A 15,459-nucleotide genomic window follows, 5' to 3' on the forward strand; every position below is an offset into this window, starting at 1 on the left:
ATAAAAGTTCGTTGAACCTAGGAAGAAGATGGCCTATATTCGGGGAAATTCCTATTCGCCGCATTATGCGGCAAAGTGTCGACCTGCGCACACCCATCGATCGTTCGCGGGCCGGCCCATGACGGATGCTTCCTACAGAGAAAATCCCAAAAAAACGAAGAGAGCGAGGAATCAAACCTCAGACCTCGTGGAGGTGGGTTGCTAGCCACTGGAGCTTAACTACACTAGTGTCATACCGTGCAAGAGGGCGTCTACTATCCTTTTTTCGCGTTTTTTCGTTTTCTTTTTTCTGTTTCTTTCTTTCTTTTATTTTTTGTTTTATAAAAATCGCAATTTAAAAAAAGTTCAGTATATTCAATACTTTGTTTGGTTTTTTAAAAATGTTCAAATTTTTTTGTTCAGGATTCAAAAGAATCTTCATTCTTTTCAAAAAATGTACAAAATTTTGTTTGTATTTTCAAAATTTAATCGGAGTTTCAAATTTTGTTCGTGATTTTCAAAAAATGTTCGCTTTTTCAAATTTGTTCAATTTTCCAATTTTTTGGTATTTCACATTTGTTCCCATTTTTCAAAAAAAATTCGTGTTTTTCAAAAATTTGTTCGCGTTTTCAAAAAAACTTCGCAGATTCAATAAATGCTCAGGTTTTCAACTTTTTGTTCAGAAATTTTCACAAAAACGTTCCTGTTTTTAAAATTGTTCACATATTCAAAAAATAAGTGTGGAGTTTCAAAATTTGTTCGCATTGTTTGACAAATGTTCAAACTTTGAAACATTACTTACCTTAAAATTGTTCGTAATTTCCAAGATTCGTTCGAATAAAATCAAAAAGTATTGAGTTCTGGCACTGTTGTTATTCTTAGATATTAGCGCTGCAAATCGGACAGTTGGAATCATTAGCTTGCATGGCAATTTACAGGACCTTCTTACCAGAGAGGTCTGGAGTTTGATTCCTCTTGAGCGCGCTTCTTTTTTCCCTTATTTTTCCCTGTTTTTTCCCTGTTGCGCTACAGTACCATCGGTGTCTGCTATGGGCCGGCCCAATCGGGTCGTCCCTTGTGCGAAGGGGCGTCCTTTTGCCGCAAAGTGCGGCAAACAGGAGCTCCCTATATTTGGCGCTTAAGGCGCCGAATAGGATTTGGCAGGAGAAGCACCCCAGCCGAACACTCTCGTACAACTCTTATAGGCCTTTTTTGTTGTGACTAAATAAGGCCCAGGTTGGCCCAGTTTTTACTGTGACTAAAAACAACCCAGTTTTGGCTGTGACTACTAAAGCCCATGTTTGCCATGCTAAAAAAAGATTACAAACGTCCAAAAATAATCTGAAAGATAAATTTTTTGTGACCGATGGAGTGACAAACAAAGCTACTACTAGAAAATGCCAATGGTTCAAACCAAAAAATAACATCGTCTTTATAAGCAAATTTTGGCATGGCCAAAAAACATATGTTTTCATAAAAAACACTAAAGAAAAAGTTCATGGAAAATTTGCATGTGTACATGCTGGCAAGAAAAATGTGATTCAAAATTTTTGTATGGTATTTTTATTATATACATGAAAAGAAAAATGATGTGGATTAAAATTTTCCATCATGTGGTAAAACAAAAAGGCAAAATTTGCCATCAGTTGTTTAGTAGTAATTGCCATGTTTTTGTAAAGTAAATGTAAAAAAGCCTATAGAAGTAAAATAAATAAATTCATGGATGAAATGTATTTTTGCCATGGCAGGATAAAAAGTAAAGTTGCCATGCTCCATAAAAGTAAATTTACCATGAGCAACTTAAGTAAATTTGCCATGTATGTTAAGTTAAAATTGCCATGAAAATAAAGCAAAAAATTGCCATGGCAATAAAAAAGCTAAATTGCCATGGCATTTAAAAGGTTAAATTGCTATGGAAAAATGCAAATTCAAATTGTCATCGTAGTTTTATCAAAATTCACATGAAAAAGATGAATATTAAAAAAATGCAATCAATGTAAAATTGCCATGGCGGATAAAAAGTAAATTTCCATGGTCCATAAAGTAAATTTGCCATGGCAAGAATGAGAAGTGATTTTTCCATGTATGTTGAACTGAAATTGCCATCTATACTGAAGAGAATTCCCATGGATGTGAAGTGAAATTTGCCATGGCAAATAGAATGTAAAAATTGCCATATCAATAAAAGGTGAAAAGTGCCATGCCAATAAAAGTTAGAAATTTGCCATGGCGATAAAATGTAAAAATTGCCATGGCAAATATAGGGTGAAAAGATGCCATGGCAATAAACTTGAAAAATTGCCATGACGATATTGGTAAATTTTCCATGTGAATTAAGTTAATTTTTGCCGTGGCAACATACAAAACTCAATTTTTGCCATGCCAAAATAACAAAAAAAAATGCCACGCTAGAAAGTAAAAAAAACTCAATTTTGCAATGCTAAATGAAATGGTGCATGCCCATGGCAAAAATAACATGGGTTTGTGTATGAAAAACAAGCAAAAATTGTCATGATCAACTATTAGAAATTGCCATGGTTAAAAATGAAATGAAGTTGTCATGATCCATGAACTAAATTTGCATATGGCCCCATCAAAGGTAATTTTGCTGTTAACAAAATAGCCATGTCAAAAATACTTTTATGGCACGGTGTGAAATTAAGAAATCATTTGCACATGCCAAATTCAACAAAAGCAAACCTCTAAACTGAGTTGGATCAAAAACTCATTTCCATGGTTTAAAAAATCCTGCTATATTCACAAAAGATTTTTCTTGATCTGAAACTAAATTTAACATGGTCCACAAACTAAATTTACCATGATCTAAAAACTAGATTTGACATTGTCCATAAACTAAGATTTGCCATGATCCATGAACTAAATTTGCTGTTAACAATTAGCCATGGCAGAATAACTTTTTTTGGCACTGTTCGAATCTGAACAAAAATGTTTTCATTTGCACATGGCAAAATTAAGAAAGCAACAACTTAAATTACCGTGGTGCAAAAAGAGTGACATTTTCCATGGTAAAAATGTTTATTTTGCCTTGTTTGAAAACTATTCCATGATCTAGAGGTTATTTTGCCATGGTCCATACACTAACTTTGCCATGATCTTAAAACTAAATTTACCATGATTTTACAAAGAAATGTGAAGGTTTGCATGGTTTTAACTATTTGCCATGGCAATGGGCTTAACAAAAATTGCCGTGGCGAAAAATGAAATGATGCAAGATATGCCATGGCAAAAAAAATAACGTGGGTTCGCATATGAAAATTAAACTTGCCATGATCCATTAACAGAATTTGCCATGGCCCATAATTAAAATTGTCATGGTTTTCAAAATGAAATGAAGTTGCCATGATCCATTAACAGAATTTGCCATGAGGGGTGAATTAAACTTGCCGTTGTCGATAAAGCAAAATTGCCGTGGACATGTCATGGCAAAACTTAATGTACACAAATCACCACTAAATGTGTCATGGCAAAAAGCATAATGAAGTTGTTGTGGCTATTATATAGATGTAGTACTAAAACATAAGTGTTAGACTCGAATCTGCCATCATCTGCACCTAAATTAATACTACAGGGATCATGCACTTAGTCAACCACATGCTCATATAACACGAGGGGTGTTCAGTTATATACCTTCTACAACAAAAAGTGTATTATTCAGGCTTTTGTAAGATCTTCACAAAAAAGCACCATTGCAGAACAAAATATGCATCCAAAATTATGATTTGCCTTCGATGTCTGAGCAACTACACAATGTAATTCAACCCCTGCACATACTGAAATGATTGTAGAGAGTTCATCAGAAAACGAACCCCCTGCATATACTGAAATGGGCTTCAGGGAGGATTCAACAGCCCTTGCATATACTGAAATGTTGCAACCCCTCTCCATCAACAAAAGAACACATGGCACAAACATATCAATACCAAACAAAAGAGAATGATGATGCTTAACTATCAACATCACGGGAGAGCAAGAACAGCATCAGCATTTTTATTTGCACAGCCTCAAACCTTTTACAGAAGCTACGACCTGATGAGATGCTCACGGCGTTGTTGTCAGCCACTCGACAGGCAAACCAACTTCTTATCCTCGACTTGATAACTAGGACTATATGCACAGAAAGACATGGTTTACATCTTGGAGCGGCGTTATTCGGTTTAATATATAGCTCAAATATCAACCTATCACGAGACAAAAATGGCACATGTGGTTCCCCAATGAGAACCATAACAAGGCCCAGGACAACAAGAATGTCTTGTGTATATGTACTTATATGTATGTAATACCCTAACAATCTACGCCCTCAAGTCATGAACCGCTTCGCCTGCAAAGAAGACCGAAAGGAACCATCATTGCCAGGGCATACAAGAGGTAAGAAAACACTGGGGTACATCTATCATAGGAGACCTTGTGATCTTACCGTGCATCCTCTTGACGAAACGCTCAAACTCGGGGAGGTTGGGTCCCTCGAAGAGGGTGCTGCAGAGCCTCAGGTAGGTGAACCCGAACAGGTGCCGCCCATCCGGGTCGTTTCGCGGCTTGGCGTTCTCCAAGGTCTTGTTGAAGCCGTCCCTGTCGTAGCAAGGCAGGGCGTTCTCGCTGGCCACTTGTATCCCGGCATCCCACGCAGCATTCAGCACCTGAATAACAAACGATCTCATGTTCCAACAGACGCAACACTGAAATACTAACTACCATCAAGCTGGCTGCTCTTAAGCAATGAACAGAAAAAATCAGTTGAATACATGATTTATGAAACCGAATGTTCAGATAAAACCCTACCAGCTAGTTGCTCAAGTATTGCTGTCAGAGAGTACACTGGCACTCTAAAATCGCCGCTAAGAAACTGCGAAAGAGAATGATAAGCGTCTCTGTAAACGTAGAAGGTCCCGTACCTGCCATACCAAGCCCTCTGGATCTGCCAAGGCCTCAGGGTACACCTCATGCTGATCCATGGTGCGCAGCTCAACGCAGGTGAAGTTCAACGCCGCACCATGCTTTTTCAATACTTGAGCAATTGGAGCGTAGCCATCGCGGTTACATGGGTTGTAGAACCCAGCAGTCAGCTCAGCAGCATGGCTGGCAGTTTTGTACCACCAGTGTATGCCTGACACCTGTTCATGTCACAGGAGAAAATCTTGATGTCAGATCATCATTTAGTTCATTTCGTATCCAAAAAACAAGTTTATCTCAACACTAGGAAGGAAGATCAAAATGCCCTCGATACAGATGTCAAGAGGTACTGATGCTTTGTGAAGTAACTAACTGATGATTATGACTGACCTTGACAGCAATAGCCGAGCCTTCAAAGGCCAACCTGGCTAGCATCAGCACACGGTCTGCATGATCCAGCAACACTTCGGCGTACCAGTTGAGGAAGAACCGGCCATAATAGCTATCATAATCTCCTCCGTCACAGAAAAATCCAGTGTTGTTTGGTTCAGAATTATAGTGGCCTGCGTTGTCTGGTGACTTGGCCCACATGGCGTGTCCTCGTGCTTCTGCGGCCCTCCTCAGATTTTTCTGCAAGTACCTGTCATAGCACTGAAGCAAAATACACCCTCAATGAACCTGGCTAGTATTATAAATTTTTTGATGAGATGGATATAGCATCTCTTGGCTCTTGGAGTTGGCGATGCCAAAGTAGATGCTGAACCCTGGAAAGAATGATAGCCTAAGATAAAAGGGAACATGAAGCTTACCTGAAATTCTCCAATGCCAGGGTATTTCCAGCCATGGTTTGCTGCATAAGATGGATACCGTAACTCTCCACAAGCCCCTAGTCCAACCTCAATTTCTGAAATGATCCCATCCTCGAAATACTCGTCAAATTCTACTCGGAAGCTTCTCATGAAGTCAAAGTACACCTACAATGATTAATGGGAATGAAACGGGGAAACACATATAACCCTCCGATAAACTGAGATTCTTAAACACAGAAAGCCGACATTTACATGACAGCAGACAGTTTCATGATATGCCCACTACAAAACTAGAACACATGGAAAATATATAACAGGTGCAGCTTCTTTATTCAAGACCCTCTAAAACAGACCACAACAGTTCCTTCTTTATGTATTAAGGCCACGCTTGGGATGGGTGTAAAATAATACGGAGGTGTTTCGTTTACAGGTGTAACTTACCAGCTATTGAGCAATTTCCGGCCGTAAACAAAACGACTGACCGTGGCATGTAATTTTTCTGAGGTATTTGAAACGAAAACGGTGATCCAAACAGAGCCTAAGTATGTATAAGCAGGGTGTTGGTGACAACTCTCACGTTCCCTGGACCATGTGTACATCAAGTACGCACGAATTCAGGAAGGTGGCATTGCACATTTAGATAACTAGTGGGTTCACAAGTAACAGATCTGCCTAAAGCATAATGTGGAGGGTATTGGTTGGAGACCATAACACAGATTTGCAGGGCTCAAGTAGTTGGGACATCGGAGTCAATTCAAAAACAGAGTACAGCAATTCAGTGGAAATTCAAGATCAAGAGATGAGTAAGCATGCATGCGAATACAAAGTCCCCCCTGGTTTCTCCAATTCCAACTTATCAACCATTCGGATACAGTGAAATGATCGTACCTCGACCGCAGTTCGGCCTTGTAGAACCCTTTCTTTATCGATGCCCCACGAAAGGCACTCCGAGTTACGCCTGCCCTCCCTGTCGGTGAAGTAGATGTCCGGGTTGCTCTTTCCTATCTCTATCACCCATTCCGGGAGAGGAATGGACACGTCGTCCCCGACGTTGCCTCCGCACTCATGGAACGACATGACCACCTAAGTTATATCAAGCAGAATAGCAAAATTCAGCAAAAACCTCAAATGCATGATACATGTTCCATTCAGAGATGGATGTGTGTGTGACCTGCAGCTTGAGCTTGAGGTCCCTGATGATGTGGAAGAGGCGCTTGTAGCCGGCCCAGTTGTACTCCTGCGGGCGGTGCGCCTCGACGTTGCCCCACCAGCAGTCGACCATGACGCCATCGACGCCCGCCGCCTTGAGCACCCGCAGCTGCGCCACCAGCTCGTCGGCCTCCGCCACCTCGCCCTTCACGCTCACCACCCCGAGCTACAAATGACGGAGGCGGGGTCAGCAATGGCCAATGTCATCAAACACAATGCACAACGCGGAGCTAAACGTGCAAGAAGAGAATGGTGTCCGGATTACCGGGAGCATGACGTAGACGGGCACGTAGGGCGTGCCGGCGAAGTCCCGCTCGGGCGGTGGCCGCGGCGGGGCCACCACCGGGCGCGTCGCGAGGCCCGTCTGCTCGCCCCCGTCGCCGCCGTCCATGGCAGCGTCCGCGTCCTCGTCGTCGGGCACCGGCACGGCGAGCAGCGGCGACGCGGGGCCGCCCTCGGGCACGGCGCGCGACACCGCGAAGGGCGGGGAGGAGGCGGCGGCGGTCCGGAGCGCGGGGGCGCACCCGGCGCGGCGCGAGATCGGGCGCGCGGCGAGCGGGGGCACGGCGATGCCTGGCGCGCAGGAGGAGGAGACCGGGAGCAGCGTCGTCTGGGTGGCGGTGGCGGCGGCGGAGGGGGAGGAGAGGGAGAGGGCCGGTGCGGGCATGGCGGGGCGCGGCGTCTGGAGGAGCAGAGTAAGAGCAGGAGGAGGAGCAGTTAGTGTTGGATCTATCTCGGAATGGGAGGGAGGAAGAAGACGGGGGAGGTGGCGGTGGAGCGCGCCCTCGGGAGCCGGGTGCGGGGGCGGGGGCGGGAGCAGCCGCCCGTGATCCCGCGCCGCCACGCTCCCTTTGCGGCCATGGACGGCCACCAAAAATCCCAGCTTTTTTACTCCAGCCAAAATAATCCCACGACGTATTTCACTCTCCGAACGCACAAAATACATCAGAATACGCCGTATTTTTTCACTCCACGGTCTGTATACGGCGGTTTATGACGTCATAAATGAGTGCCACTGCTCACTCACTCGCTGTCACTGGGAGCTCACTCGGTGGGTGAGCTGAGCTGGCAATGGCATGGGTGAGTGGTGACCAGGCTATAGAAGCAGAGAAGAAAAATGGGAACTTGCCTGGGGGTGGGAGGAGGGGAAGGTGGTGCCGTCGGGGAGGACGACCCAGCCGGCGTGGCGGGCGAGCGCGGCGACGACCTCGTTGACGTCGGCGCGGGAGCGGAGCCCGAAGCCGCCGTGCCGCCGCAGCCCCGCCAGGATCCGCCCCGTCACCGCCCGCCGCCGCCGCTCCCGCGCCTTGGTCCGCTCCTTCTCCTCCCTCCCCCGTCCCCTCCGCCGCTCCGGATGCCGCTGCTCGTCGCCGGCCGCCGCGTCGGCGACCAAGAAGTCGTCCTCTTCGTCAGAATCTTCATCCTCCCCCTCCTCCTTGACGGCCCCGCCCATCGGATCCAGCCGCAGCATCGGGCCGACGCGCCGCCGTGCCGTGTGGGGAACGGGCAGGGCACGCGTGTACGCTAGGGTTGGCGCGTGCGAGGCGTGCGACGGGGTTATGGCTGGCACGGTGGCACGGCGCGGCGACACGTGTGGGCGACGGACGGCCGGGATGGCGCGGAGGCACGCGCGCGCAACGGCCCGGCACGTGGGGCGCATGTGGCCGTCGCCATGGCCATGGACACCCCACCCTGCCACCCATGCGACTCTGCTGCTGCTGCTGCTTCTCAGAGCACCATCGCGGTGGTCAATCCAATCCAATTCTTCAGTTTGGATTACACCAGCAACATTCAGTGTTTAGCCTGAAGATGGATCTTGTAGTTCTTCCATGCTCGGTGGTCAGACTACATGCATTATTGGATGGGGTTATAAACTTATACTCCGTACTTCCACAATGCATTGCGAGTGAGCTTCAACAGCATCACAGCGGCCAACTGAAACAAAGGTGTTTGGACGACATCTCACATAGTTTCAGTTTCCTTTTTCTTTGCAATTGACGGACATAGATTAGGTGCACTGCTGACTGCTGAGCGAAACATTCGTTAGGTGTGATCAACTGATCCCACCGGGCGGGCGTTTTTCGCATGATATGTTGTGCACAAGGAGACTAAACCCTTTAACTAGTGGAAGAGACAGATCCAATGAACCACTGTCTACATCATCACCTCTGAAAAAGTAATCTTGCATGACACAACACATTCACCTGTGTCCTATTATAACAATACAATGCCTGAGCATAAATACATCACTGCATACCCTAAATAGACAAGTGAATTGTTCAGTGAAACACCGGGGACGTGTGAACCGAGTGACGGCATCGTCGCCGTGTTCTTCATCCGCTCAATACATTTTTTTTCGTGGCGTGTGGGGAACGTGTGCACGCTAGGGTTGGCGCGTGCAAGGCGGGCACGGCGCGGCGTGCTGGGTGACACGTGTGGGCGACGGATGGCCGGGATGGCGCGGAGGGAGGAGCGGGTCCGGCACGTGGGGCACATGTGGGCGGCCGTCACCATGGCCACCCACCCACGCGACCTTGCTTCTCCTCTTCCTTCCATGGCCACATTCCGGTCCAGCCAAGCCAAATGGAGCCGCCTGGTTTGAACATGCCCACATGGACCAGCTTGATCAATCTCAACAATGGAGCTCAATGTTCAGCTCTACTTATCACAGTTAAAACACGGGGTCAAATAAACTACCCTATTACATCTCTCGCAGATACTCCCTCCGTTCCAAAATAGATGAGTTTATTTTAGCCTGAGATAAGAGGAAACTCGGCGGGAGGAGTGGTACAAGAAGAAGATGATAAGCAACTCCCCCCGACTTCATCAATTTTACTCCTTCGGCTAGTCCAGGCGATGCTAAGCAGTTCCCCTCTCCGACGATCCAAAAGTCTTAAGCACTGGAGAAGTAGAACACCCCGGACCTCGAAGCATAAGATTTTCCACTGCCTGCTCATTGCCCGCACCCGATCGAAAACAGAATGTGTGCTTACTTCGTCATCTTCTCCACCCAAAGACAAAATCATTACGCAAAAGCCTTAAGCTCCATAAGGTAGAAGAAGTGTCAGTGTTAAGAGCTTCACAATGTTTCTTTTTTCTTCCAGAAGGAGGATCAAATGTAAAAGATATAGGAGGATGGATATTGGAAGATTCAGCAATCACATCCCAAATTTCTCTAGCAACAATGCAATCAAAGAGCAAGTGTTGCACCGATTCCAGTTCATTGCATACTAGTACCACATCAGTCTCTTATGTTGAATCTCACCAATTCATATACGACCACAAGTCGTCTAAAATATCAACAAGAAGCCTAAGAAACCGACTGGAACCGCATTAAGTGGAGGACGTGCCTTGATTGGAGGAACCAGATCGTCTGACGTAGGAACAAAGTACTGCAGAGGGACGTCGATCATTTGCTACCATCCCATGTGGATCCGACTGTGACCGGTGGAACCAAGTGAACACAGCGCAGCAGTCGGCCCACAAAGTTTGATCCAGCCCAATCCAACACATGAGAGAGGGAAGAAAACGGCGCAAGAACAGGAAAAAGGGATCTTCTCAAAAAATAAAAGGAAAAGGGGTCGCCTCGAGTCCATCTGCTCTTTGCTCTGTTTCTCAAAAAAGAAAATCTGATCTTTGATCTTGTGCGTACGTGTAAATATTGTGGCTCTCTCTTGCGGTCTTCCTCGCCAATAGCTTCAAATGACATGCCCACAAATTCATTGGTGTTGACAACACCAACGATCTGCTCCCCAATGATATTATCTATTTACAACATGAATGATAGGCTCACAAATTCCTCTCATTTATATGCTCAGATCACCAATGATCTGCTCGATATTCCTCTAACATAATTTAATTAAGAAGAAAGTTCTGGCGCGTGGCCGCCCTGGCCGGCCGTACTGCCATCGTTGTCCGTGCCGTCATCGTTGTCCTAGCGGCAGAAGGACGCGGGGCCACGATAGCTTTGCCCGGCCGTCGCCTGACAGCACATGGCCGTCTCCACGGTGGTGACAGACCGGTCAAGAGATGTCCTACCTCGGGTCTGCTTGGTAGTGGGTGGAAGTTGCGGGTCGACGTCCCTTGTAAAGTTGTAATACAAGCGTGCGAGGGGGCTCATCAATTTTCATCCCCCGGTTCACTCCTGGCTACGCTTGCTCCCTTGCCGGCGACCAAAAACCCTAGCTCGCCATGGGCTTCTTCAGCGGCAAGGGAACGGCCCCAGCGCGATCTCGTCCCGCACGCCGCCGCCGCCACCTTCTCGATGCGGACCCTGGAGGTCAAGCTGACGTTGACCGGCCATTTAATGTTTAATTATGTTCATTTCGTCCGCATGTTTCTGAAATATATTTTCTTTGACGCGAGAAAAATAGTCTGCCACCCGTTGGCGGCACCGACCGACCCAAACCAAAAAACGGGCGTGCTCGTCCGCTCGGGTGATCCAAATGGACAAAAGGTGGATAAAACGTGCATCCGTTTAGGTCGCGGCATTGGCATTGCTCTAAGTTAGCTAGTCATTTTTTTCTTTTGATCATATATACGAACGTTTCCCTAGTCAACGTGTTGGCAGCCGCAGCGGCAGTATACACGTTTTTTTTTCCTGAGGTGAATGGGCTCTTCATGGGAGGATTTTGGTCGTGGGCTGCAAGGCCTTTGAACGTCGAGCGCTGTCTTGGTCAGTTCCACCGGCCATCGTGGATGGGATTGTACGAAAAGATCGACGTCCCTTTACAGTACTCCCTTCCGTTTCTAAATATTTGTCTTTCTAGACATTTAAATAGACTACAACATACGGATGTATGTAGACATATTTTAGAATGTAGATTCAACCATTTTACTTTGTATGTAGTCACTTGTTGAAATCTCTAGAAAGACAAGTATTTAGGAACGGAGTGAGTACTTTCTACCTACGTTAGACGATTTGGTTGGAGGGATTGTGTCGGCTGAACGTGCGATCGAGGACATGCTTGATTTATTGGCTGCTTAGGGCATGTACAATGGAGGCAGCACCTTGGTGCTACCCCAGCCCATCCAGCTAGATAGAAAAAATGAGGCATCAGATTGTTTTATTTTCACCCAATGCATGCAGCTCAAGCAATCAGTGTGTGGGTGTTGTCACCTTCCTCCTCCCAAGCACGCATGCAGCGCCATCTCTCCTCTCCTTTTCTTCTCTCTCTCCTCTCTTTTTCTTCTCTCTCCCATGAAGCAGCGACCTCTTCTGCAGGCCACCCTGACACACTGCGAGGGTACTGTACTAGCTCCACGCTGGCATCCGAGCCTAGTTGGCAGCGGGGCATCAGGTTTGAGGCATACCATTGGCCATGCCCTTAGGCTGGTCATAGTGGGGAGTAAGTTAGACTAGTAACATGCATATGTTACTAGTCTATGTTACTACCTCTATAGTGCATAGTATCATAGATTAGTATCATAGATGGTCTCATTTATTGTCATGCATGACACATAGTAGCATCACATTTATTATGTTACAGTATCTAGCTACTCCCTCCGTCCGCCAAAGAGTGGACGTCTGGGTTTTCTAAGACAAAATAAGGATTTTGCAAAAAAGCCCTCCCACCACTCAATTAAGGCGCCACACATTTGCCACTGCTTCGATTCCTGTAGCAGTAAATGATAAGGGAGAAGTAAAACAGAACTTTACCAACAGAATTTTGCTCCCGCCACAGTGCTTCCCGCCAGCAACAACTAGTACTAAAAATTAGAGGCGCCAGATTACAGAAATTAGAGGCGCCAAGTTTACAATTTCAGTAGATGAAGCGTCTGTGCCCAGCTATAAAGCCAGCATAGTAGCACCAAGTAAAACAACACACACACACAGACCATGGCCATTGACTTGAATATAGCACCAGGAGAGGGAGAAGATGAACATGAGCCTCCCTTGCATGAGGATGTGCTCCAGTTTGGTCATCACTTTGATCTGAACATGAACCGAGGTACATCTTGATCATCTTTTCATTTGTTCCCCTTGAACATGTGCACATGCTGATGTTTCTTCTTCACCGTAGAGGACGAACATGAGGCTGCCTTGCTTGAAGAACCCCAGGTTGGTTTTGAGCCTCCCTTGCATGAAGAAGTACTCCAGGCCGGCCATCAATTCGCTGGAGAAGATGAACATGAGCCTCCCTTGCATGAAGAAGTACCACTGGCTGGACATCACTTCGATCTGAACATGAACCATGGTACATCTTGACCATATGCACATGTTCAATTCTTCTGCATACTGTAGCTAATCCTGATGGTGTCTTCATGTAGAACATGAGGCCGACATTGCCCATGGAGAAGAGGAACATGAGGCCGATGTTGCCCATGGAGAAGAGGACCTGCATGAATCAGATGAATCAGGTTAGTAAAACAATTTAGTTAGCACATTTGAATGTTTAATTACGATCTTATTCAACTACTCACATAACCTCACCTTGTAGACGATGAACTTGAAGACCACGGTGGTTTTTTCCAGAGCATGGAAGAGGAAGTGCAAGCAATGGATGAAGCTCTAGATAACCTTCATGTTGACCCGGAGGACTATGGTGTGTATGCCGGAGATATAGAGGTTCAGTTTGACGAAGAAGAGCTTGATGATTCAGAACCGCATGAAGCCATGTACGATTCAGCACCAGATGAAGACATGGATGTGGAGCAAGAAGATAATGAACAAGTTCGTAATGAAGACAAATACAAGAATTTAACAGATTTGCAAAGGACTGGTATTTATGAAGAATTGCTAGCAAGAAGTGTCGACCGGAGATTAAAGAAGACCACAACCAAAGAAGTTGCAAACATGTTCCAAGTTTCAGTGTACAAGGTCAGACGCGTTTGGAGGAGGGTGAAGGAGTGTCTTCGACAAGGCATACCCGTTGATGTACGATCAAGGAAGCCAAAAAATTGTGGTCGCAAAAGGATTGTAGTTGACCTTGGTAGGGTTCCAGAGATTCCTCGGAGTCAAAGGAGAACTATACGTAGTCTTGCAAGAGCTTTGGGTGTGAAGAAAAGCACATTACATAGGATGTTTACGGAAGGCTTGCTAGATAGGCATTCCAGCTCACTCAAGCCATATTTGAAGGAAGCAAACATGAAGGCTAGCCTGCGGCATTGTCTCTCTATGTTTGACACGCAAAGTTTGCCAAATAAGCCCACATTCAAGGACATGCGTAACATATTACATTTAGATGAAAAGTGGTTTAACACCACCCAAAAGACCATGAAATTCTACAAGCTGCCATCAGAAGAAAACCCACATAGGACTGTGCAAAATAAAAACTCCATTGGAAAAATAATGTTTTTGGTTGTAATAGGCAGGCCTAGATATAATGCAGAAGGTATTTGTATTTTTGATGGAAAGATAGGCATTTGGTCGTTTATCAAAAAGGTGAATTTCAACCTTTACTCTTTTATTTATTAGACACATCCATACATAATCTAACTTGAGTTGCGTTGTTGGTTGTAGGAGCCAGCGCCAAGGAAAAGTGATAATCGTTCAAGAGGGACTTTGATCACCAAAACAATCAGTGTTAGGAGAGATACGTCAAGGGAGTTTTTGATTCAAAAGGTACTACCGGCTATTCAAGCAGTTTGGCCTCAAGAGCTTGCTGGTGAGACTATATGGATCCAGCAAGACAATGCACCCTCACATGTCCCAAGTAATGACCCAGGTTTTCTTAGTGTCGTTGCCCAAACTGGGCTTGATATTCGCCTCATGCAACAGCCTGCGAACTCACCGGATATGAACGCTCTAGACCTTGGCCTATTTTCTTCACTACAATCCATGTCAGATAGGCTAGTCTCTAATAATTTAGATGAGCTAATCAACAATGTGCAGCACGAATATCATGCTTATGATGCCGATAAGATAAACAGGATTTTCCTTACACTACAAAGTTGCTTAATTGAGGTAATGAAGATAGGTGGAGGCAATGACTACAATATCCCTCACATGTACAAGGATGGCCTAGAGCGTACAGGAAATCTACCTGATGTTTTAGGGTGTAACTGTTGGGGAACATAGTAATTTCAAAAATTTCCTACGCACACGCAAGATCATGGTGATGACATAGCAACGAGAGGGGAGAGTGTTCGTCCACGTACCCTCGTAGACCGTAAGCGGAAGCGTTATCACAACGCGGTTGATGTAGTCGTACGTCTTCACGATCCGACCGATCCAAGCACCGAACGTACGGGGCCTCCGAGTTCAGCACACGTTCAGCTCGATGACGATCTCCGGCCTCCGATCCAGCCAAGCTCCGGAGATGAGTTCCGTCAGCACGACGGCGTGGTGACGATGATGATGTTCTACCGGCGCAGGGCTTCGCCTAAACTCCGCGATGATATGACCGAGGTGGAATATGGTGGAAGGGGGCACCGCACACGGCTGAGGAACGATCCGTAGATCAACTTGTGTGTCTATGGGGTGCCCCCCGCCCCCGTATATAAAGGAGGGAGGGAGGAGGGGGCCGGCCTAAGGGGAGGCGCGCCCTAGGAGGGGGAAACCTACTCCAAGTAGGTTTCCCCCCTCCTTTTCCTAATCCAAGAAGGAGGG

The 15,459-nt window shown here is 46.1% G+C and overlaps 1 protein-coding gene across 1 annotated transcript; it reads right to left on the reverse strand.

The window, feature by feature from the left end:
* Nucleotides 1-3,943: 3,943 nt before the first annotated feature.
* On the reverse strand, nucleotides 3,944-8,583 carry LOC119294491 (beta-amylase 2, chloroplastic-like). The gene is made up of 9 exons (XM_037572681.1): nucleotides 8,038-8,583; nucleotides 7,174-7,590; nucleotides 6,871-7,074; nucleotides 6,588-6,782; nucleotides 5,700-5,864; nucleotides 5,281-5,541; nucleotides 4,893-5,111; nucleotides 4,418-4,637; nucleotides 3,944-4,321 (listed from the first exon to the last, which is right to left on the reverse strand). Exons 1-9 carry the CDS (start codon nucleotides 8,566-8,568, stop codon nucleotides 4,293-4,295), a joined length of 2,241 nt encoding a protein of 746 aa, XP_037428578.1. The 5' UTR covers nucleotides 8,569-8,583; the 3' UTR covers nucleotides 3,944-4,292.
* Between the last annotated feature and the right edge of the window lie 6,876 nt (nucleotides 8,584-15,459).

Source organism: Triticum dicoccoides, chromosome 4B (genome assembly GCF_002162155.2).
Source record: "Triticum dicoccoides isolate Atlit2015 ecotype Zavitan chromosome 4B, WEW_v2.0, whole genome shotgun sequence".
Lineage (NCBI taxonomy): Eukaryota > Viridiplantae > Streptophyta > Magnoliopsida > Poales > Poaceae > Triticum > Triticum dicoccoides.

What these genes read in the sequence shown, in the direction of transcription:
- LOC119294491 (XM_037572681.1), bottom strand. Translation starts at nt 8,568, where the DNA reads ATGCGCCCCACGTGCCGGGCCGTTGCGCGCGCGTGCCTCCGCGCCATC. An exon ending in TCCCCTCCTCCCACCCCCAG is followed by an intron (nt 7,591 to 8,037) that starts GCAAGTTCCCAT and finishes CTGCTCCTCCAG; the next exon opens with ACGCCGCGCCCCGCCATGCC. An exon ending in CCGTCTACGTCATGCTCCCG is followed by an intron (nt 7,075 to 7,173) that starts GTAATCCGGACA and finishes CGTCATTTGTAG; the next exon opens with CTCGGGGTGGTGAGCGTGAA.